The following is a 22,332-nucleotide window of genomic DNA, read 5'->3' as shown; positions in this document are numbered from 1 at the left end:
TTGGGACGTGCTATCAGGGCCGGGTCTGAAGGCCGGCGGAGGTGTTTTGTTAAATTTAGATTGTTTGCTCCTCTGCTGTGGAGACCCTGATTGCATTTCAACACAATCAATACTGGCATATTGGATCTGAGTGGGATGGCAATAAGAGCCAATAAAGCTTTGAGAGGGAGCTCGACCGTATTGTCTGTCAGGCGGGCAGGAAAACAGCAGAGGCCACGTTACAAAAGGCAATAAGCGGGCAGGCTGGATAAAACACAGCAGTGTACAAACACACGGAAACACAAGACAAACCAACACAGAGCCAGACACGGAGGTTCCCAGACTAAAAAGACCAACTACATGTGTACATACTGACATACAAGTCATACACACCACACACACACACACACAGTCTCTATCTTGGTTTCCCCCCTCATTTCCTCTCTCTTCAAGACGCTCGCACTCACTCACTCATCTAATGACGCACGCCGGTTCCCCACCCACATGCAGAATTCGTATCTCAACAAACAACACCCAGAGAGCCTCGGGATGTGTTGCTTTGCTGAAGCACTGGGACAGTTGTCATTCAGAAAGTGCAGCCACGACTGGGATCCTAACAAATCTCAAGGGATTCGATTCAAATCCAAGTGCCCTCAGAGATTTACCAACTTGGTGTTACACGTCTGCTTTCCTTTTTCCTCTTATTCACTGACCCCTGACCCTCAGTCTTATATTCCTGACATCCCCTGTAAAACACTCATCCTGCAGGCCTGGACAGCCTGAATCAAATCATGACGAGAATATTTTCTCTTGAGCGAGGGAAATTGAATTTTCCGCAACACCACCATACACACACACACACACACACACACACACACACACACACACACATTCATACTGCATACTGGAAACTGAGTTCAGTTAACTGCAAAACCAAAGCCTTCAGACACAGGAAATAGTCTGCACAGAATATGAAGCATTACAAGGGGACCTAATCTTAAACATACTGCCGAGTGAGAGACAGGGAGGGAGAGGAAGGAACCGAGCAGAAATCTACGTTTCCTGTTGCTGAAAACTTTGTCAGCAGTTGCAGCCGTTTGAAGCTCACTGAATGGAACCTGCTGAGCTCTGGCTCTGTCACACACCTAAAATGCTGCTCTGACATCTTTGTCTCAGCAAACGATTGGCTTGGCATTTTGCTGCCTGAGTGGCTCCAAACAATACAAGCAGCATCCACTTACTGTAGCACGCCGCCGACTGCGGATGGAGGCAGAAACAAGAAGCGGCGTCTAAAGTCTGAATTTGTCTGCTTGGACGGCAGCCGATGTATATTTCATGCACATTTCTAAAGAGATTGCACAATTCTTCCGGTAATCACGTTGAACGCATTCATCAGGAGCGCTCGGTGTGCAGAGAGCGGCCTTTTCCAAAGGAGGTCAGGATTATTAATTCAGTTCAATTTTCCAAAACGCAATCACCGCTTGCCCATTTTTTTGATTTCTCCCACCATCAGAAACACATTCAACTCAACTCTGCCTGCATCTACAATCATGTTGTGATTTGAGCTGCGCAGCCACACCCTGGGCAGCGGGGAATATAATGGAAATATAATGTAAAAAGCAGACGACCGTGAATTCAGTCCTCAATGTCATTCTCCCCTTCAATAACTGCGATTCAATTCCACCTCTGGAGCGGAGGAGCCAGGGGATAAATCCCGGCTCCCCCCGCCATCCAAGGACTAATCTCCCCTCGGAAAGCCACTCCGGCGTGCGGCGTTCCTGCTGACCTCTCCTTCAGCTCGGTCTGGTATCTGAGTGGAGCGGTGGTGGTGGTGGGTGCGGGGCTTGGTGGGTGGGGAGGGTTACTCCTGCGTGTCACTCACCTGCCGACACTGCTACAGCTCATATTAACAAGGGGGCTCTGGGGGTTTTGCATATAAATTATGTGTCTAGCTCCTGAGATGATATCAAACGGTGTGTGTGTGTGTGTGTGTGTGTGTGTGTGTGTGTGTGTGTGTGTGTGTGTGTGTGTGTGTGTCTGCAGGCCTCACATGTCTGCTCGCCCTGCTTTGATGTCAAGGGCGACATCTTTATATTTCCAGCGTTCCCAACCTGCCCGCTGAGAAGACGCGACGCATTGAGCTCGTTTTTCAATTTTTCATTCCTCCCGACATTTTAAACATTTTTTTTTTTTTAAATCACATTTCGGGGAAATGGGACTCATCCCGTCTGTTGCGCTCGTGCTTACGATGAAATGGCTTTTTTCCACACCATCTAACACAGCAACAGCAAGGCGCTTTCTCAGCTCCCTGCAGGGTCATGATCTCAATATCAAACAGACTCTCCGTTTTTGTTTTTTTCCGCAGCTCTTTCAGAGGCGAATGAATGGTGGCAGAGTGACCATGAAGCTGAACGGGTGATCCAAAATAATACAGCAACTCGAGGCAACAACTCATTGGTGGGCTGACGCCGATGTTCCGTGCAGGGGAGGTTTATTACCTACAGCTTTCCACCGCTTTACTCTTTATCACTGTTGCTGCAGTGAAGTTACATTTGGTGGCTGGTCGGCAGCCTGCGGGGCCATTGTGGTGGCAGTGGCAGAGAGCTATGATCTAACACCGTGGCAAGAAATTATTGCAAACATTATTCACGGCGCAGTAGTTCCAGTAAAGTGAACTATAGTTATGAGGGCATATTTCCCAAGAAGAGAGAGAGGTGGAGGGGAAGCAAGAAGTCAGCCTTAATTTTGTCCCCAGTTAAAAAAAATGCTGATGCAGAACATTTTTCTGCAGCTTCTGCTACATTAACTTTTTCAAAGAGAGGCTTCTATTGTGCCAAATTAGACAGTGACAGCGATAATGATTCCAGAATTAGAAGTAAACAAGAAAAACAGTTTCTTTTCTCAGTTGCTCCTGTTTTTCACATGACAATAGAATGGTCTTGATGCTGGTCTTTTTTACTTGTGTCACAACAAAACTACAAAGTAAATACTATAATTGTATTACTTGTTCTTGTAACGTACTGAAATATGACATTGCTGTTTCAGTTGCATATAAGATAAGTTATCCTTTGAGGATTCCTCAGGATGTCTGATCCTCAAGACGTGACAAGAATATCCGAGGCCAGCAAGGCCTGAATTTGCATCTGAATTTAAAGTTTACTTCAAAGTTCTTTTTATAATCAAAGTGAATACAAGCTGCATGATCATTTTGAGGTGTAACACAAAAGTTAAAACCAGACTTGTGGCGACCAATGGCATTAACAGGATAACGGCACATTGAATTTCCCGTAAAGAAGATCTATTTAAAGTTTTTTTTTTAACAGTAGCTACCATTAGCCACCATAAGCTATATTTGCAAGAGTGGGTTTTATTGCTTATTAATTCAACTTTTTATTTGTATGAGGAAGATTGTGTTACTTATTTGTTCATGGTCTCGCTCTTGACCATGTCCGCGCTGCGGTGCAACATTTTGATGATAACGCGCCAAGAGAAGTAGTGATCGGCTGTCAAAAGTGCGGAGAAGAAGAAGAAGAAGAAGAAGACGACTGCTAGTTAGCAAACATAGATGTGGGAATTTCACCAGCGGCCATGGCCTTCATAGCCACTCTGTTTGGCCTTGATGCCATTCTTAAAATCTTTCGCCCTGCCGCCACGTAGCCTTGATGGCCGGACCGCACTCCGTTGTTTTCTCCTCCGTCTCTTTTCTGGCTATATACGGTTTTTGGACTTCAGTGTCTTTTGTAGAGATTCTGAATTCTTATTGAAAAGCTTCGCACATAACCAGAGGTGGGTTCAATTTTGAGCCGTGTTTGAACTGCTGAAAAACCGAGCTATTTATGACGATAGATGACAGCTGGAGCTGATCATGGCCACTCGAGACAATGCCTTTGATTCCAACCGTGGTGTTTCTCTGCTCTGCTAAAAATATATTGTACGCCTCGTCTATTTTTGATAGAGCAATGCACAGAGCGTCTCCTTTGCTGGTTGAGGGGATGCACCCAAAACCCGTTCCTTCTTTCAAGTAGGAGAAGAAATGCGGGCGTTCTCCTCCTACTAACGTGCACTCCATGAGAAATAGATTATGAGGATGAATGCATTTTTAACAACTAAAACACAGTCACACTTCTTTAATTCAAGACTTGTAAGGTAACTTTGTCTGTAGGCTACAGTGCAACAAAGTAGGAGATGACAATAAACAACTTTCCTCATACCACTAAGAAATGTTTTTAAATGTTGGAATTGCACTAATAGTACTATTATGTATTTCAACTAAAATCATTCTTAACCCTGAAGTTAAGTTAATTATTTCCATGGACTTACTGTAGAACAATAGTTTTATTTGATGTCCTTGCTGCCCTGGTTGTGCCCTCGACACGAAAGGCCAAGTGGCCTTGCCTCTAAAATGATTAAATCCCAGGCCTGGGTGTAACCAATGCAGGATTCCTTTTCTCTTTTTAAATCTGAGCTTTCCAACAGGTTATATGAGCGCGGAAATACATACAGTTCAAAGTGTTTTGTGAGTACCTTTCAGGAACGAGTAGAGGAACTACCAATTAACACAATTAACTATCTTTACAGTTTGTACAGCTGTGAGCCAATTGTCAAGTAATAATCCCAGATTTTTTTTGCGCAGCTCACACTGTATCTAAATATATGTGCACGCCCTACAGCTCTACCGGGGAGAGTATTTTCATATTCATAATCTTTGACTGCGTCTTAAATATTTTACAGGTTTCCTGTAGAAAAAGATCCGACACATGAATCATTGCCTACACTTGCATACCTGGTCCAAAGTAATTACAACACGCAAACCCTTCAACCCCGAGAAAACCTGCTGATGCAGTGAAACGATTCAGCCACTTGGGCAGCTCAGACACACTCTGATTTCTCAAACTTAATGTGCTCCTCTGGGAAACACACACACACACAAACACACACACACACACACACACACACACACACACACTTATTTCAATAGATGAACAGAGAAACAGACAGAGGCGTACTGACAGTGACAGAGAGACAGAGTAAGAGGAAACTGATTACAGTAAGTAGCAACCCCCATCATTACAGGGAATGCTTGAAGATAACACCGTGGCCATGAGCCAAAGACACACACACACACACACACGGTTCAACAAAAGGGAGGCACCCGTCCACCTCTGGCCTCCTCTTCCAGCCCCGCCCTCATGTCAGGTCCTGTATGAGGGTGGGGGGGGGGAAGCTCGCCTGGCCCCGAGACGCCCACGTTCACCGGCTCCTCCATCCATCCAGTCTAGTCAGCCTGACAAACTAATGGAGACTAATCAACTGTCAGGGCAAACACGCCGCTCACTACATCTCCCAGCTTCCCGTACCATCCCCCCTCCCCCACCGCATCGCCCTCCCACCACCGCCACCAGACTCCCCTCCCATCATAATTTTAGCGATAACTGTCATGAGCAGAAATAACAGAGTGATGGCTATATATAGCGCCCTGACTCCTCCCTGGCCTAGAGGGCACACAAACACGCACTGTGCTCGTCCCTGAGCACATTCATTTCCCATTTGCTCACCTTAATGACCCCTATTATATATTCAACCTTAATCTAATCCTAATTCTACACCCACTCTTGAATTGACCTTGACCTCAACCCCCGTGCCGATGTCTGTCGTCTAAGCAGCCATCGGCTGCTCAAAGATTCTGTAGAAGTTTGCAGATGACATTACGCTCTACTTTGTAAATCAATATATTTGACAGCTTTCTTCTCCCGGCGGAAGGATGTGTGACTCGGTGTGTTTACAGGCGCTCTGATAGTTTCATTATAATCAGCGTAAGAACAATGCTTTTGATAATTGCAATTGTCATGTAAACTCCAGATATCTTACTAATAGTTTAATAATGGAGTGGGATTACTCTTTGAAATGACTCTGAGTATTGATATATGCTTTAGTCTGGTCTCTTTCTTTGTTTTGGTTTCGCGTTCAAGTAGCAAAATGTCTTGGGAGTAAACTGGAAGCACAGCAGTGTGTCTGAAAAATGAGTGGTACGCCCAGCAGTGGAGGAAGACGAAGTGGGTCTACTTTATGGGAGGATTAGCAGAATGGCTTTTCTGTTACGACTATCATCAGGAATAGTGGATGTGTTGAAGTGCTTTATGAGTTCATTAGTATTACACACTTAATCTGGATATTCAAGGCAAACAACCTATTTGTATGCATAGAAACATATTGACTGTGTCTCATCAGACAAGCATAACATGGCATACTATATGTGTCGGCATGAAGCCATGCCAATTTGCTCCGAATGCTTTGGGAGTCAATACATAAACAGAGTTCCAGATGTCCCAAAAATGCCGACATTCATTCTGGTTTGTTTGTCTGTAAATCATATTTCTTAAACGTATAATAACAGATTTGTTGGGGGCATCTTAGGGCCTGTTATCACAGCGTTGACATATCATAACCTTTACGAGCTTATTAGCAGACAGTTGCTTATTTACACATCCAGCAGTTGTAGAACAACATTACTATGACTGTCTGCTTTTTGGCGCTGAGCAGGCTGTGGACTTTTAGTGTCAACACGTCGACACGCAAAAAACAATACTGAAGTCCAATTAAAACGGGGAATCCACAGCTCCCTGTGTTTGCTAGGGAGCTGGTCAGTGCCTCTCTGCGTCTGATACCGTCGCACTACTTTAGCTTTTGGAAGCCTTTCAACTAACTCCAACTAAAATAACTAGCCTAACTACAGTATATATCTTATTTAACCGCCTTATCAAATATCTAAATCTAACTTTCGATCATAACGACACGAACACACAGGAATACTCCTCAATACACATTAACACACACACACACACACGCACACACACACACACACACACACACACACACACACACACACACGCAATAAAGACCACAAGCCGTTGATTCTCAGGAAGCAACACCCACCTGCCATCTCATAAACACCTCGGGCTGAGGAAAGGAAGCAGAGGAGGGGGCTCTACTGGCCTTCTCTGCGTGTGTGTGTGTGTGTGTGTGTGTGTGTGTGTGTGTGTGTGTGTGTGTGTGTGTGTACATGCATCAGTGGAGGGATGCTTTGATTCATTTCCATATTTTCATGCACAGGAAGCCTCAGATGCTGTTTGACTGTCAGCAACATCTTCATAGTTAACTTATTTACATGTTTACAGCTCAGCAGGCTGGTCAGGCCAGCAGCTCCTCAACTGAAACAAACTGAAACAGCTTTGCGAGGATCAAACCTGTGACCTTGAACAAAATAGTTTCACTACTACCCAGCAGGCCACCTTTTACTTTGTTTGAATCCCCCACTAACCGGTTGGATTCGGTGCCGCACATAATTGATTGCCACCAGCAGGGTGTTTGGCGTGGATTGGGCTGGAAAATTCTATATCATTAGCACAACGTGAAAGCATGACTGACTAATTGTGAGAAAATAAATTAGAACAGTGGCTGCTATACAGGGAGCAGGCGCTAATTAACACTCAATCATTACAAGAAAATCCTGTGTGCTGTAATTCCAGATACATGAGTGATAGATTTCTTCTGCATCTGAATCCTTAATGCTTTTATACTGGAGACACGCAGGTATAATGGCATTTTCAGAGGGAGAGTAGACAGATTAATCACGCTGGCGGTTTCATTATTCAGTAAAATACTACACACATAGCACAAAGAGTTGTTGATTGCAGTGCAGATCGGCCCCTTGCAAAACCTGTGATGCATATTGCCTTCTTATCACACTGAGGTATGATGCAGCAGAACGCCTAAGGCCATGAGCTATTCATATAATTTCAACTGTGCATGTGCAAGGGGCAATAATTTAGATTTTTACGACCCGGCAGCACAAAATGACCATAACATGGCTGCAGAAAGGGAGCTGTGGGGATTATTGATCAATAGCAACTACTGCTATGCTGAGATTTCAGGCTTTTAGTGCTCAACCTGGTGGCTTATATTTAGGGACGCACCGATACGGATATCGGACCGATACTGACTCAAATAGCTGAATCAGATATCGGTGACAACGGGGCCAATCTATTCGACTCAATTCTATGTAAACTATATACATTTTACAATTAAATAGAAATTATTCTATTAATTATTAACAATTCAGTATATGTACATAAAGTTTGGAAAGCAATGTTGAAGTCGAGGCTAATGTTGCCTTACACATAAAAGAATGATCCCAGTCACTTCCACACAGTGAGGCAAACAGCTTATAAATCGGTATCCGTTCGGTACTCTGTATCGGCAGATAAATAAAGCCTGGGTATCGTTATCAGGACTGAAAAAGTCGGATTGGTGCATCTCACTCTATTTGGAATAAAAACTACTGCTAAAACTCAAAGGATTGGGCGCATATGACAGTAGATTAGTTGCGTTTCCTGTCCAAAACAATAAAGGTCACTGGTTATTCAACGTTGCTTGTAGGCGGATTAATAGACGTCCATGTCTTACCGTCTTTGCCGATGAGGAAGTCCAGGTAGCGGTAGGTGTAGGCCACGCCCACCTTGGTCTCCACCTGTGGCCTCTTCAGGGTGGAGTAAATCTTCCCCGGACTGTTCTCCTCCGACATCGGCTTCATCTTACGCAGCCCGCAGCCCATGGCTCCGCAGCGTGTCGGTCTCTCTGCCAACCAGAGAAAAACAGGCTGAGCCATTGTTTCATTGTCACCGGTGTGTCCGTGTGTGTGTAGCTGTGTGTGTAGTAGAGGTAACCTGTGGTGAAAGAAGTGCTCAGATCCGTAATTTGAGCAGCACCACGATGTACAGTTCATTCCTACAAAATTGTATCAATCAAGTGTGTTTGTAAGTGTTAGCTCTTTAACCATAAATCATGTGTACCGGCACATTTTCAAATGCTTTTTGTTTGTTTTTCCACCATCGCAGGCAAACAAATGTTTCCATTTATATCCATATGACTGATTGACGGTCAGATTCACACACACATATGAAAGCAAATATCCATGCACTCTGATATCCGTGATTCCTCAGGGATGTCGGAAGGAAAAAACCAATAAAGCAGAGCATTCTGGATTGAGCGTCTGTAAATAAATAAATGAACACGACTAAATGAGCTTGATTTTTCACGGGTTCCCTCTCTCCCTCGTTCCCAGGGAGACCAAATTAGCAGAGACAACCGTGGAAGAAGAGGAGCCCTTAAAGAGCCGGCACCATGGACGCCGCCTCACCCCAAATGGTTTGTGACAGCATCGCCGCCACTCTCCAGCGGCTGCGTCTGGGAGCAGGTGACATCCCATTGTGTGCCGCTGATTAAACTCAAGAATGGTTGGATGGATGGATGGATGGATGGCGGTGGTGGTGCCCTCCCCTCCCCTCCCACCTTGGCTGATGAGGAACCCTCTCTATTATGCTCCCTACTAATTACAGAACGATGCAGGGCCTTGACTGGAAACCACGAATCCGAGCCGGCCGTCGCTTCATAGACAGGACAGGATGTGAAGAAGGGCCGGGGGGGGGGTGGACGGAAAAGGAAAACGAGCAGACGGGGGCTCCGTTAATGAGGTGAACGGCAAGAATGGAAAAGGTGAGAATCAATCAAGGGAGAGAGCGGAAATGGGGGTGGCCGGGTTGCAGATTGTTAGTCAGAAAAGGGGGAAGGGGAAGGGGGAGGGGGGGGGGGGGGGGGGCAATGCATGGCAAGTAGAGTCTGAAGAGAAAAAAAGACAATTAGAGTCGGCTGAAAAGCGGTGATCATCAACACACAGCGAGGGAGACGGCCGGGTGAAAGATGAGGCGGGAGATTCATTACGTTTCTCATGAAAGCCAGTGTTTCCAGTGGCACTTACATTTAATGTCTTTGTTGGGCTTTATGAATCACAACATGCATCACAATCATATCTCAGAGCGGCTCCCCGAAACGGACCACAGGCTGATGAACTTGTGATTAATACCAGAAACACAGTCCTGCAGTCGCTGCAAGCCTCTCTCTCCGTTTGAAACTTCAGAAGCCTTCTAAATGCTTTGTACGCGTCTTAAGATGTGGAGCTGTGTCTTTGCCTTTCTGCACGTGCCAGGCAGGACTGATGTCTTGCTTGCGTTTTCAAGAACAAAAAAAAAACAACCAAAAGCTGAAGCAGAAGCTGGAGTAGTCAAAGCCCCTAAAAGCGCTTCAGTCCCCCCTTTAAATTGTCACTCAGGACTGCGCTGCACTGTGCTGCAGTTCACCACGCAGCTTCACAAATGGCTCTGCCATCAAAGAAAACAGGGTAAGAAAAAAAATATATAAATAAAAAGCTAGAATTTTTTCCACCGTTGCCTACAGTTACTTGTAAATAGCTTTTATCATCCCCCCCCTACCCTGGAGAGAGAAGGAACAACAAGAGGGAAGGCGAGGCTCTGTCATGTAGTCTACAAGAGCCGGAGAAGAGGTACTCAGAACAATAGGATATGGGGGGGGGGGCTTTGAGGGGGGGCTGGAAGGAAAACAAAGTGGATGAGGAAATATAAAAAATGGAGGTGCTTGTATTTGCATAGCTCCTTGAGACCGGGGAAGGAGGAGATGTGAGGCGAAGGCGTATTTTTAGAGCCGAACTGACAGAGGAAATGTGAGATGTTTATCATTTTTTGAGTCACAGTTTCTTGCCTCCAACCTCTCCTCTGAGGTGCGAGCTCCGGGCGGTTGCAGCCCCCACAAAGCCCCTCAGCTCCTCTACACCCTGTGTTTTCTTTTTTTGGGGGGGAGATTGGCAGGCGGTGAGTCAGGGATGCTTGACAGGGCAGACAGATTCTGGGTAGCTCAAAAAATAACAGGAAGAGGGCCATTGATTTCCCTTTTTGCTGAATTAGCAACGATCCTCTTGCCATTTTGTTCTTTCTTTTATCTCTCGCTAATGGCATTTAGAGGTTTTATTTGATAAGAGGTTTTATTCGATAGGATTCTCTCTTTGTGAGTCGGGATTGACATTCAGATGCTTTGTTGTAGCTGGGATGCACTTAGCTTTGGCCCATACAACCAAAACATCCCGCAGCACTTTGTATTGTGTTGAAGCCGAAGGGTAACATCAGGGAGGGGATTGTCTTTCACTGCCATGTTTTCTATCTGTCAGTCAAAAACAATTTGTCAGTTCAAGGTTTGCTTTGTCTTCCGTGCTGGCATTGATCATCTGGGTCACCTGTTGCTTCTCTGGGGGATTTAGCACGTTATTCAAGCTGAAATAAATGATTTTGACCATTTTGGGGCAATCAACATATTATCACCTTATAAAGTTGTTATTAGGAACATCCAGATAGAGGGACGTTAGCAATTATTCAGAGCTGTTTTCTGGCCATCTAACAACATTAAGTCTAATATTCACTCTCCTTTTAGCTCCGTTTTGGTCTCCATTGACTCCTGAGGGAAATGCTAGACTCGTTAGATGCTTAATGCTCTACTATGTTTGCTTTGTGCTAGGCAGGTAGCGTACTGCAGCTTTATCTCGGCTTTTGGAACCAGGTCCCATGACGCTGCTGAAAGCCACAAACATACAAATTGTATACAGACTGTTTTTACTCCAAAGGAAAATATCTGTGTCTAAACCCTAAAGCTAGTCGCTAATCTTGTCCTGTCTCCAGTTTGGTGCTCAGCCGCTAGCATACAGGTAGCAGAATTTTAACTCCTTAAGGGCCATCCACACCAATGACGATGACTTTAACGACAACTATAAATATATTGTTACAGCAATTGATCGAAAAGAAACAGTGTTTATAACGTCGCTGTCAAGAAGAAGAACATTTGGGAAGCAATCAGACTCCCCTTAATATTAATATTAGGGGGACGATTATGAATAGCTAACGTTAGCTGGTAGGCTAACTAGCATTATCTCAGGTAGCCTTATGACAACTGTCTTGTCGCCTCCTTATAATCAATTAATAATCCGGGCCGTATCGGACACAGCTCGGCACCGCTGTTTACAGAACATTATCGTTCATCAGTGTGGATGCTCTCATCATTATGTAGTTATTGTTCTTGGTGTGGGCGGCCGTTTATAACCAAAATAATGAGCTAAAAGAGGCTAAAAAGCACTGTAGTGCTGCAGACTTTGGTGATAATTCCCTCTTACTATAAGTAATAGCGTTCACATAATGTAGTCATTTGATCTGAAATACTTGTATTATATATTATAATGAGGAATTGGAACTTTATAGTTCGGATTTTTACATTAATGTAGGAGATGATGGTACAAATGGCCACCTGATTTCTGCTCTTAGAGACTTCACAGCACCAGCCACAAGAAGCAACTGCCCTGAGTGATTTTAATGCTGTCTGACGGAGATCTCCCCCGTATTACAAGACCACGTTACAAGGCTTTGATAGCAACATTGCTCAGATCAAACCCAGCAGCATGGGAAGCTTCAGAGTGGATTATTGGAGGAGGACATTAATTAGGACACTGTGTTCTTGTGTTCTTCCCCATGTAGTCTCCCTTTTAAGCCCGCTCTCTTCCTCCCTCTCTTCCTCTCTCGCGCTTTATCTCCCTCGCCCCTCTTTGCCTTTTTTTTCTGACTTTTGATCTTTTTAAGCTGACAAGTGAAGTGGAGCAAGGCTGCGTTGGGCGGTGGGTATTGCTGTTTCAGTATCATTTGTAGTTTATTGCGAGGAGAAGAGTCGAGGGCTCTCCAAGGTGGAGTGGTTAGAGAGACCATCGCGTAAAAGACTGAACCCGCAGGAAAAAAACAACTGCAGTGGTTGTTGGTTGAAATGATTCGAAGTACAGTGTGTTTTCCTGACAAGCAACTCCGGAGAGAAATGACAGAATATTGGTCATTTTTTGAAATGGCATGCTAGAGTTCAATAACAAAGGCTGAAGTAACTCGGCACAGTGCTGCAAAAAAAGGGAAGGGGTCCGGGGGTTCATGGGTGTGTTCGTCTTTTGCGTTTACAGCAAGAAGGAAGTGCTCCGATCAGATGGTCATGTACTGAGAGTACATCATCAGTTGGTTATTTATATTTTAGTACGTGTTTGTGATAATATGATAACACAGAGATTGTCTGAGTGGCTAAAGGTGTAAAAACATTGTGCTTATACAATAATTCTATTCAAAAGACAGTCACAGTTTTCACACACAATCCACAATTCTATGACTTTGGCTTATTATTGACAAGTTATCCAAATTGTATTATCAATAATAATAATTATATAAAAACACATTACATAGTAGGGGAAAAATGTGAAATCAGATTCCAGACCACCAAAGAAAAAAAATCATCTGGTTTCTTCTTTGTGAAGAATTTAAATAATGTTAATAACTTAATAATAGGTATTATCATGTAAATGATGTCCACTACTAGAACACGCAGTAAACCAGCTGCAAAATGAGGCTTATTGCATATAGAGGAGACAATTTTGTGCTAAATGTATGCATATTACCTCATTTACATATGTGCAAATAGCACAAGAGCACCAAGATGCTATCTGCTTGCTTAGCGGCTGCAAAACCTTATCTTCTCTGATGAGCTCACGAAAAAAAAAGAAGTAATTGATCATAAGAATTATTAGTCAAGAATGTAACTGGACCTCATGTATTAAATTGTGACAAACACATGTTTGGTCACTATACCTTTCACTCACTTTTTATTGGAGAACTGCTAAATTAGACAAGTAGGACACACGCACAACACACTTCTTTTAGTATTTCTACTTTTTGGTGTAGCGGGGAAAACGCCTGCACTGATGTGCTGATGTGCGTGGGCGTTACCGTGGTTCGTCATCAGCAGATGGATGTAACAGTCGTGAATTTGTGCTAAAATCACACATCTACTGTGATAAAATCTGGTGTGCTTTGATTGATTGACAGCTTTCACACCAGCTTAAACTAAACTGGGAAACTGGATTTTGATTGAACTCAACCAAAGAGGTTATGTTTCAGAGCACCAGTTGCCTAAATTTCATCGGTTCCCAAACTGGGGGGCGCTCCCCTAGGGGGGGGCCCGGAGTTTTAAAAAGTATATATGATGCATGGTTTGACAATATTCCATTGCTGAAGGGGGGCCCTGCAGAAAATGTTTGGAAACCACTGCTGGAAGGAAATGCCCATAAGAGTTGTTTTTCTGGAAAGAGCACTTAGAGCAACCTATTTTGACAGAAGGTCACAGGACACACAGACGATATGTAGTCTGATGTCCGGTCAAAATATCCTTCAAACTCCCTCTGAGTGTACACACGCTCCCTTTGGAAATCCCCCACTCTTCCCTTTTCTTCCTTCCTTTAGTCCTTACCACCTTGAATCCTCACCTAAGTGGGACAGAGAGGATGGAAAAAAAGAGGGACTCAAGAGCGAGAGAGAGAGAAAAACAATGGACACTGAGGCAGGATGTTAATGCTGTAACCTTTAGTTATTACAGAGTCCTTTTAAGAGAGGGACCTACAGTGTGTAGTTAAATATGCTGTGCATGCCATTTACAAGACACTTTTGTTCAAACTGTTATGATCCACTAAAAAGCTACAGTACGGTTTGAATACAATATTGCCTGCGTGTGTGCTTGAGAGGTGGCTAAATACACAGTGAGCTCTATGTTTGTACCTGCTCATACTTCTAGTGAGCATCAGACATGAAAAGCTAACCTAGCTAGCTAGCAGCAAACATTTGCTATGTATGTAGCAACATTTTGGCACATTTTAGTATAAATATGGCTTTTCTGACCATAACAAGCATACAAACAGACAGAGAAGAAGTGGGTTTTGCCGCATGAGTGGCTTGAAAAGCTTCTATAGACGCGTTTACACTTATTTTCACCATGAAACTGAGTCTCTGTTGGAATCCATGCGTCATATTGTAGCTAATCTCAGCGATTATGTTGCTTAGCTTTGCCAGCTTTATCACTTTACTTGCCAAAAGAAACTGTTAAAAAAACTTTAAATATTTTTTCAGCCTAGAAAGATTCCCTATATGTGGTCAGTTTATCCAAATAACACAGATTTGGAAATTTACGCCGATGTTTTTGGAGCTGTGAGGAACTGCTGGCTATTTTCAAATGTTGTCCTCCCAGTCACTGATGGCTGATGGCTGTCGTAAAACCATCCATTCACCAACAGTAGTGTAGCTGCTGAATATTCCCAAATCAACATTGTTTACAACGCTACTAGCGCTGAAGTGGAAGAGCAAATACAAATGTGTTCGAACCGGAAGTGGAACAATGGGCGGGGCAGCATAAGGTGAATAGAGACACCCTGGGCATGAGGTCACACTTGATGGGGTTCACTCAAGAACGACTCATTTCTGTTTCGTATCAAGAATAATTAATCACTATAGTATCATGCAAATGTAATTAAATATCCATTATGCCATGATCCAGAAGAGAAGAGGCAGTTGCTTTTTAGAGACGTAAGAAGGAAAGGTGGGTAACACGCTCTCGGATTTGCACACTGCTCAAAAATTCAAAATCTCACCAAGCTTTGGGTATTGTGAGTGAATGCATTATAATGTATATATTATTATACATATTATACATATATTTCTACTTTGAAGATCCCAAGGAAAAGATTAAATTTAGGTTTTTTGGGGCCGACGTCTCCACATCTAAACCATTACGCCGCCCCCCCCCCCCCCCCCCAACAAGGAGGCCATGGGTGCCAAAGGTGGAATTGCTTTTTTCAACTCGCTGAATTTGTTGTATTTGCTTTGAATGCCCAAGGACGATGCATTATGGCAACGCATGCAGGAGAAGGGAAAAAAGAGAAAGGAAGATGAGGTTGTGATGAGTGAGATGGAGAGAACGGGCGAGTAAACAATAGTGTCTGTCTGAGATTTCGAGGCTCCGGGTGACTCCGCGGTTCGCTATGGCCTCGACCAACCTCGTCTCCGTACAGTCTCAAGGCCCGGTTTCAGTCCATCCACACACACACACACACACACACATACACACACACACAAATACACTCATACACACATGCATCGAGAGAGCTATTGCCATGGGAACCAACCCCTCTAGGACTATTGCCTCCTCAGGAGAATAATAGGCACCAATCTTTCTCAACCTCTCTCTTCCATTGTCAGTTTTTCTCTTATTTTTTTCCTGCTGTAAGCCCAAACCCCTCCTCATATCCAGGACCGGCTCCCTCTTTCCCCTCCTCCTTCCTCCCTTTCTCCCTTTCTCCCCCACTCCTCCATGTGCAGGAGCAAACACTGGCATCCTCCTGTTCCCCTCCTCTCCCCTCTGCATGTCTTTGACAGTCATGAGTTAGATTTGTGATGCATAATCTATCCACACTGGGATTTGTACAGTTCTCACAAGTGAAAAGCAAAACATTATCTCGACTCAAGCCGCACAAACACCGCGTTGGATGTTTTCAAGCTGCAGCCAAAGAAATACGGTGACAGAGGGATTGTTTGTCATTTCACGAAAGCAGGAGAAAGAGAGAGAGAGAGAGACTTGGTTAAAAATAGAAAATTCTCCGGTTGCCCTCTTTGTATTTTTTCTCTGAAACATGGAGGAGTTTGAAGAGATTCTCTCTGAGTGACTCATTGCTTTCTGTGAACTTGCTCCAGGCAGGTCATTTTTTATTAAAGCCAGCCAATAAAGAAGCCAAGTTCTTAGGTTTTCAGACACCCTATCGATATGTCCGTGTTCAACATTAGCCGATCAATACTGCTGCAATTTTCTTGACCACCCATTACAACAAGAGTCCATTTGCCTTATAGAAATATCAAGGGGGATGGGGGTTTTTGTTTTTTTTCCCTCTTTGTCTCGGCTACGAGGCTAAGCTACTACACGACCGGCTGAATATTGGCTCTTTTGTCTTCCGTCTTGCCTGGAGGATTCATCCAAGGATGCCGTCTCAGGTCTAGGGCAATGCCAGAGGCTTGAATAACTTTAGTATCTTCAAAAGCACACGATCACTGTCACCTAACAGGGGAGCGAGGGAAAATAATCTTTGCCCGAGATCTTGTAACTGAACATTTCAGGAGAAAAAAAAAGTGCGACTTGCAGCGGAGGCTGCAATCAAGATGACACCCTGTCATGACAACTGCAAAACTCACACCTTATCTAGCAGTGTGCCAGTCAGCCATGTTTACTTCCTACGGTTTATATTACTGCAAAATTGGAACAAATTACACCAAACATCTCTAAAATAGAGATAACTCTGCCAACCAAATACTTATATGTTGTCATTATCAAATTTTTTACTCATTTTTGATTTTGCAGGAGTAAAAGTCACCTTCCGGCAACTTTTTTTTTCAGGAATTAAATCCTTCATATGTTTGTATTTCATCATGTCCCCAATGTGAAGCTTGTTTGAGTCCCTGGCATCAAACAGGCGGAGCGTGAAATGAGAGTAGAATGAAATTTAGATGGTTTAAAAATAACTACCTTTCAATTAGATGTACCCTCAATTTTTACCAGAGTATAAAATGTTCTCGTATTTTGTTGAGTCCGTCTGTGGGTGTTTGTCTATACTTACGGAGTGGAGAGGAGTACACATTTTGGTTCTCACCAGCCAAGGTTTGCCAATTACCTTAATCAAATTTCACACCTCACAGGGGGATTCACTGTGCCCGGATCAGATACCAAACGTAAGTTGATTAAAATACATGTTTGCTAAAAGACTGCAGAGAAAGAAAATCAACATTGGCTCAGAAAACACATGAGCTGATGGTGGAAGGAAATGATTCAGAAAATAAACGAGTATAACTCTTAATCACGACTGCGACTGTTGTAAACATGTTTGGACTGATTTTAAAGGGTTGCTCCACCAAAACTACACTAACAATATCTTCTCACATACTTTCTGAAGATTTGTACATTAGCAGGAATATAGCACACAATGGAAGTTTATTTGTTCTGTTTATTTAAATGTGGAAGGGCAATACAAATATTTCGTCACTAAAATCAATGAATAATTGTGATAAATGATTGCGATCATTGATCAAAATAATAACTTTGGCCATACCAAGCAGTGGTGTGAAGTGGTTATTTAATAGTCAGGAAAGACTGGAGACGCCATCCAGTTGCATCCTGGGAAGTGTAGGATCCGGTGGTTTAGGAGCTTGAACCATAGAGACTAACAGTCAGGATATTTGGCCTCTGCTGCTTCAGCTCTTGCAGGTCCCCCAACTTAATGGCGGTGCAGTATTAAATCCGTGGAGTGTCCCTTTTAAATGCTACCGTGTTATTGATAAAGGGACATGACTTTCTCACTTTCTAATATGACATCAAGTCTGCAGTTATAAATGTTATTAAAGTCACGAATGAAGAGTCATGACTTTAGCACTTTCTAATAAGCCATCGCCGAACATTAGTAAGTCATTTTCGGTTATAAATGAGTTTTTATTAAAAAGCTTTTACCATAATACATTAAGTCTACAGTTGTAAAGGTTAATGACTTGGTAATAAATGGATTGTTGGTCCTGAAGCCATGAATGGTCCATTAGAGGGGTCTTCCTGCTGAGCTAAGCTAGCTAAAATGATAAAGAAAGGAAAATTGGTGTTGTTATTTATGGCCTTTGGCTATATATATATAAAAGCTGTAATACATGATGGAGTCACTAGGTAATTCATTATAAAGGGTGCCTTATTAGATGGTGAAATTCCATTCACTTCCATTGTGTTGCTTGGCAGCAGAGGTCTCTGATACAGATATCTCAAATGTGAGCAAATCTGATCAAAACTGTCCGGTTCTCAACGTGACATTGTAGCGAAGCGAAGCCCAAACCACAATCACTTCCACATTTCCAACAGCCGAGCGGAAGAGCAGCCAATGTATGATGCAGCCATATGGGGTTAGAGTGTTTTCCTCTCTGTGTGTGTGTTTTAAGTGTGTGTGTGTGTGTATGCGTGTGTCTATGTGCTCATGTCATGTATGTGCAGCATATATATGCACGCTCACGAGTGGTACTGCATGTGTTCTTTGCACGTCATACGTATTCAGCACACTCTTTGATATTCACACTCGACATAGAGTTCAGCACAGGGCTGTTTTTCTTCCCATGTGCAGGTGTGCGTTCGTGTGTAATGTGTGCAGTTACAGTGTGCTTTTGTCTGTGAAAATGTGTTTTTCTTTTTTATTTGTGGATTTTGTACGTCATGCGTTCAACATCTGATGGTGTCTTTTTGTTTTGTATGTTTGGAAGGCTTCACGTGCATGTGTGTGCGTGTGTGTGTGTGCGAATTTGTGCAGCCTGTATCATGTTTCAGTGTAGTTGCAGGGCCGCCCACATGCATTTTTTTGGTGATGCCTCTCGATGTGTGTATGCTATCCTCGCATGTGCATGTGTGTGTGTGTCTGTCCGGACTTGTACATGTATCTTTGTGAGGACCAATTTGAATTTTAGCCCTTCAGAGTGAGGATATTTTTGGAAAGTGAGAACATTTTGGCCATTCCTCACTTCTTCAAAGGCCTGTTAGAGGGTTCAGCCTTGATTTTAAGGTTCAGGATAGAAAACAGTTTAGGTTAGGCATTTAATTGTGATGGTTAAGATAAAAGTAATGGGACTGCATTATGTCAATGAGTGTCCTCACAAAGATAGAAGTAGAAGGATGTGCGTGTGTGAGAAACAGACTGAGACAGAGGCAACTCCTGACCCACCAACACTGTAGAGCTAACGCAGCCCGACGCTCCACAGCTCACCAGCTGGAACTAATTAACAGCAGTTCAGTCAGACTGAGCTCTCTCACTCACTTTCTCTCTCTCTCTTACACACACACACACACACACACACACACACACACACACACTTTTCCCCTCTTCCCCCGGCTTTTCCTCTCTCTCATGCCCTCGTCTTCCTCCTCCCTGACATCCCCCCCCCCCGCCCTTCCTTCACCTCCTGCCATCGCTCAACTTGTTTTCCCCTTTAAACCTCCTCCTGCACGCACGCTTGGATGAGCTCGTGTACCGGAGCACATAGTCGAAGCATGTAAACATCCACTTGTACAGACAGACACGGATATATAGGCACGCATGCTGCACACACACACATGCACACACACACACACGCGCGCGCGCGCATACATACACACACGCATACACACACACACACACACACACACACACACACACACACGGGGAAACCCATACTTTTAACCTTCATCCGTACAGTATAGCTCACAAATCACTCTCACCTCACCAGTGGGAGTGGCGTGATAGCCTATTGTACGCCAGACACATCTTGAAACACGGTCAGGGTCTATGATTTGATCCAGGTAGACATTTTTGACATTCTCAGCGCCGCTCTGTACCATCCATCCCGCATGTGACTTCAAAACAACCAGACCTATTGATGTGCATGATGAACGGCCAGAGTGAGTGCGTTGCTTTGCGACCATGTGAATGTGCAACCTTGTGTGTGTGTGTGTGTGTGTGTGTGTGTGTGTGTGTGTGTGTGTGGTAGCAATGGATTCAGAGCTTGTTGTTGAACACACTTCTCCGAAGCCAAACTTGTGGCTTGCGGCGTCGTCTCTAATGAATCAACCCTCTGTGGTGAAACAATTGCCACCGTGCATTTCAAGTTTACTGAGAGACTGTATATACGCTCGCACATCTGTTCCTGAAGTTCAAATTCATACACATGTTGAGGAGCTCTCGCACAAGCAGGGAAGCAAAACGTACCTGTTTTTTGCGAATGTCGTTGAAAAAGTTCACTGCTCGGACGCGGAGGCAGCAACCGGGGCAGCAGAGAAACGCATTCTACTGGGAAGGAGGGATGGAGGACGGGTTCAGATCCTGTCCGGCAAGCTCACCGAGGAGGCTGCTTGGCTTGGAGGAAACACAATCCTCCGGGCGGGCAACAGAGCAACCGGAGCGTCTGCAGGCTTCAGCAGCAGCAGCGGCAGATCCAGCGGTTTGCTTCGTCTTCCCCCTCTCCACCTAACGGAGCTCAAACACACTTGTAAGCTCAGTGTGTCTAGGTCATGCTCAAAGTATGCCTGTATGCCGATGTTCTGCAAGCTCAGGGAAACCACATCCTGTCACATATTTACCTCCCTCCTCTGACTCCCCTTCCCTTTTCAATCTATCTTTCTATGCGCTCTCTCTCTCTCTGTCTCTTTTCTTGTGTCTTTCTCTCGCTCCCCCGTGATTGTCTGAAGCAACTGAGCGCTCTGACCCAGCGTCTGTTCTGCACAGCCTCTCTGCCTCTCTGCCTGTCTCTCCGGCAGCCGCACCAGTTCCACTCGGCTGACTGAAGAATCCATCTGAGGAGAGGAGAGGGGAGGGGGAGGAAGAGGGAGGTGAGGAGGGGGCTTCGCTGGGAAATACCAGAGTTAGAGAGAGAGGGGGGGGGGGGGGACGGCGAAGGGTTTTGTTTAGGGAGTGAAGGACTAAAAGAAAGATGGGCGGGCAGAAATAGAAATCAATAGTTTGTTTGAGAGAGAGAGATGGAGAGAAGTAAGAAAGCAGTAGAGTACTGTGCCACATAGTCGATACACATGAAGTGTTTTTGGGAGCTGGCGATAAGTTTGACTAAAAGAAAGGGTAAGGGGTACAGATATGATGGTTGTTTTGTTGAATAGTGTGTGTGTGTGTGTGTGTGTGTGTGTGTGTGTGTGTGTGTGTGTGTGTGTGTGTGTGTGTGTGTGTGTGAGATCCCGAGTACTTCACTCCTCTATGCATATTTAATACGTCTGGGTCAGGACCCCTTATAGCTCTGTATTCATTATTAAAGCCAGTTTGTGTAAAGAACCACCGCTCTGGTGAAACACAAGACTTCTGTTGCATAAACTGTGATTTCCACCAGCACAACAACAACTACTGCTACTTGAACAACAACAGAGTATCCTTGCTCGAGGCAATCTGCATCTCTGCTGACATCAAGTTTCCGTCAGTGTCCGTCTGCACCATTAACTCTCTGCAATGCTTCAAATCTATTGATGGAGATGGATACAGTACATGACCGTACGGTTTGACCCCTGGATGGATGTTTTGTGCTGACTGTCGTACAGAATTTGATGACTCTGTTTTGATTGTTGAATCACTCTTTCTGTTTTTTAAAAGTAATTCAAAGCAGCTACAATCAATATTCATTCAAATCTGCGGTGCTCCTCAGCTCTACAGAGCGTTTTAGCGTCTTTCAGCTCATTGTTTGGATCTTACGGCCTCGCTTCTTTGCTGGTTAGCTTATTCTCATACAATGGTTTCTAAAAATATTTTGTTATTTTTCGCTTTCCTTATGAATTTCCGGCAAAACGAGCGAACGGTGTGCCCCACCAGTGCAACAAAACTACTTTGTTAGGTTTATCAGATCGTGGTTTTGGTTAAGACAAGTACGGAAGTGGCGTGGCCACTCCAACCCATTGGCTTACGATTACATGGAATTAAACACAAATTGATTTTGTGGGTACTTTTCGGAGGTAAACCTACGAACAGTGCATGAGAACAGCCTGTACTGTTTTGGTTCACTCTTACGGATCTCA

At 44.1% G+C, this 22,332-nt stretch overlaps 1 protein-coding gene across 1 annotated transcript in view; it reads right to left on the bottom strand.

The window, feature by feature from the left end:
• The window catches only part of rftn1b (raftlin, lipid raft linker 1b), a 95,322-nt gene extending 74,236 nt beyond the window's left edge, over window positions 1-21,086 (bottom strand). The window contains exons 1-2 of the mRNA XM_076081164.1: window positions 20,531-21,086; window positions 8,443-8,613 (exon numbers count right to left, since the gene is read on the bottom strand). Of these exons, the coding sequence (XP_075937279.1) occupies window positions 8,443-8,590 (148 nt within the window). The 5' untranslated portion in view covers window positions 8,591-8,613; window positions 20,531-21,086. The remainder of the gene's footprint in view (window positions 1-8,442; window positions 8,614-20,530) is intronic.
• Window positions 21,087-22,332: the final 1,246 nt, after the last annotated feature.

This window comes from Anarhichas minor, unplaced genomic scaffold, assembly GCF_050575085.1.
Source record: "Anarhichas minor isolate MPS153535 unplaced genomic scaffold, ASM5057508v1 ptg000079l, whole genome shotgun sequence".
Taxonomy (NCBI): domain Eukaryota; kingdom Metazoa; phylum Chordata; class Actinopteri; order Perciformes; family Anarhichadidae; genus Anarhichas; species Anarhichas minor.
This window is presented reverse-complemented; position numbering and strand designations above follow the sequence as displayed.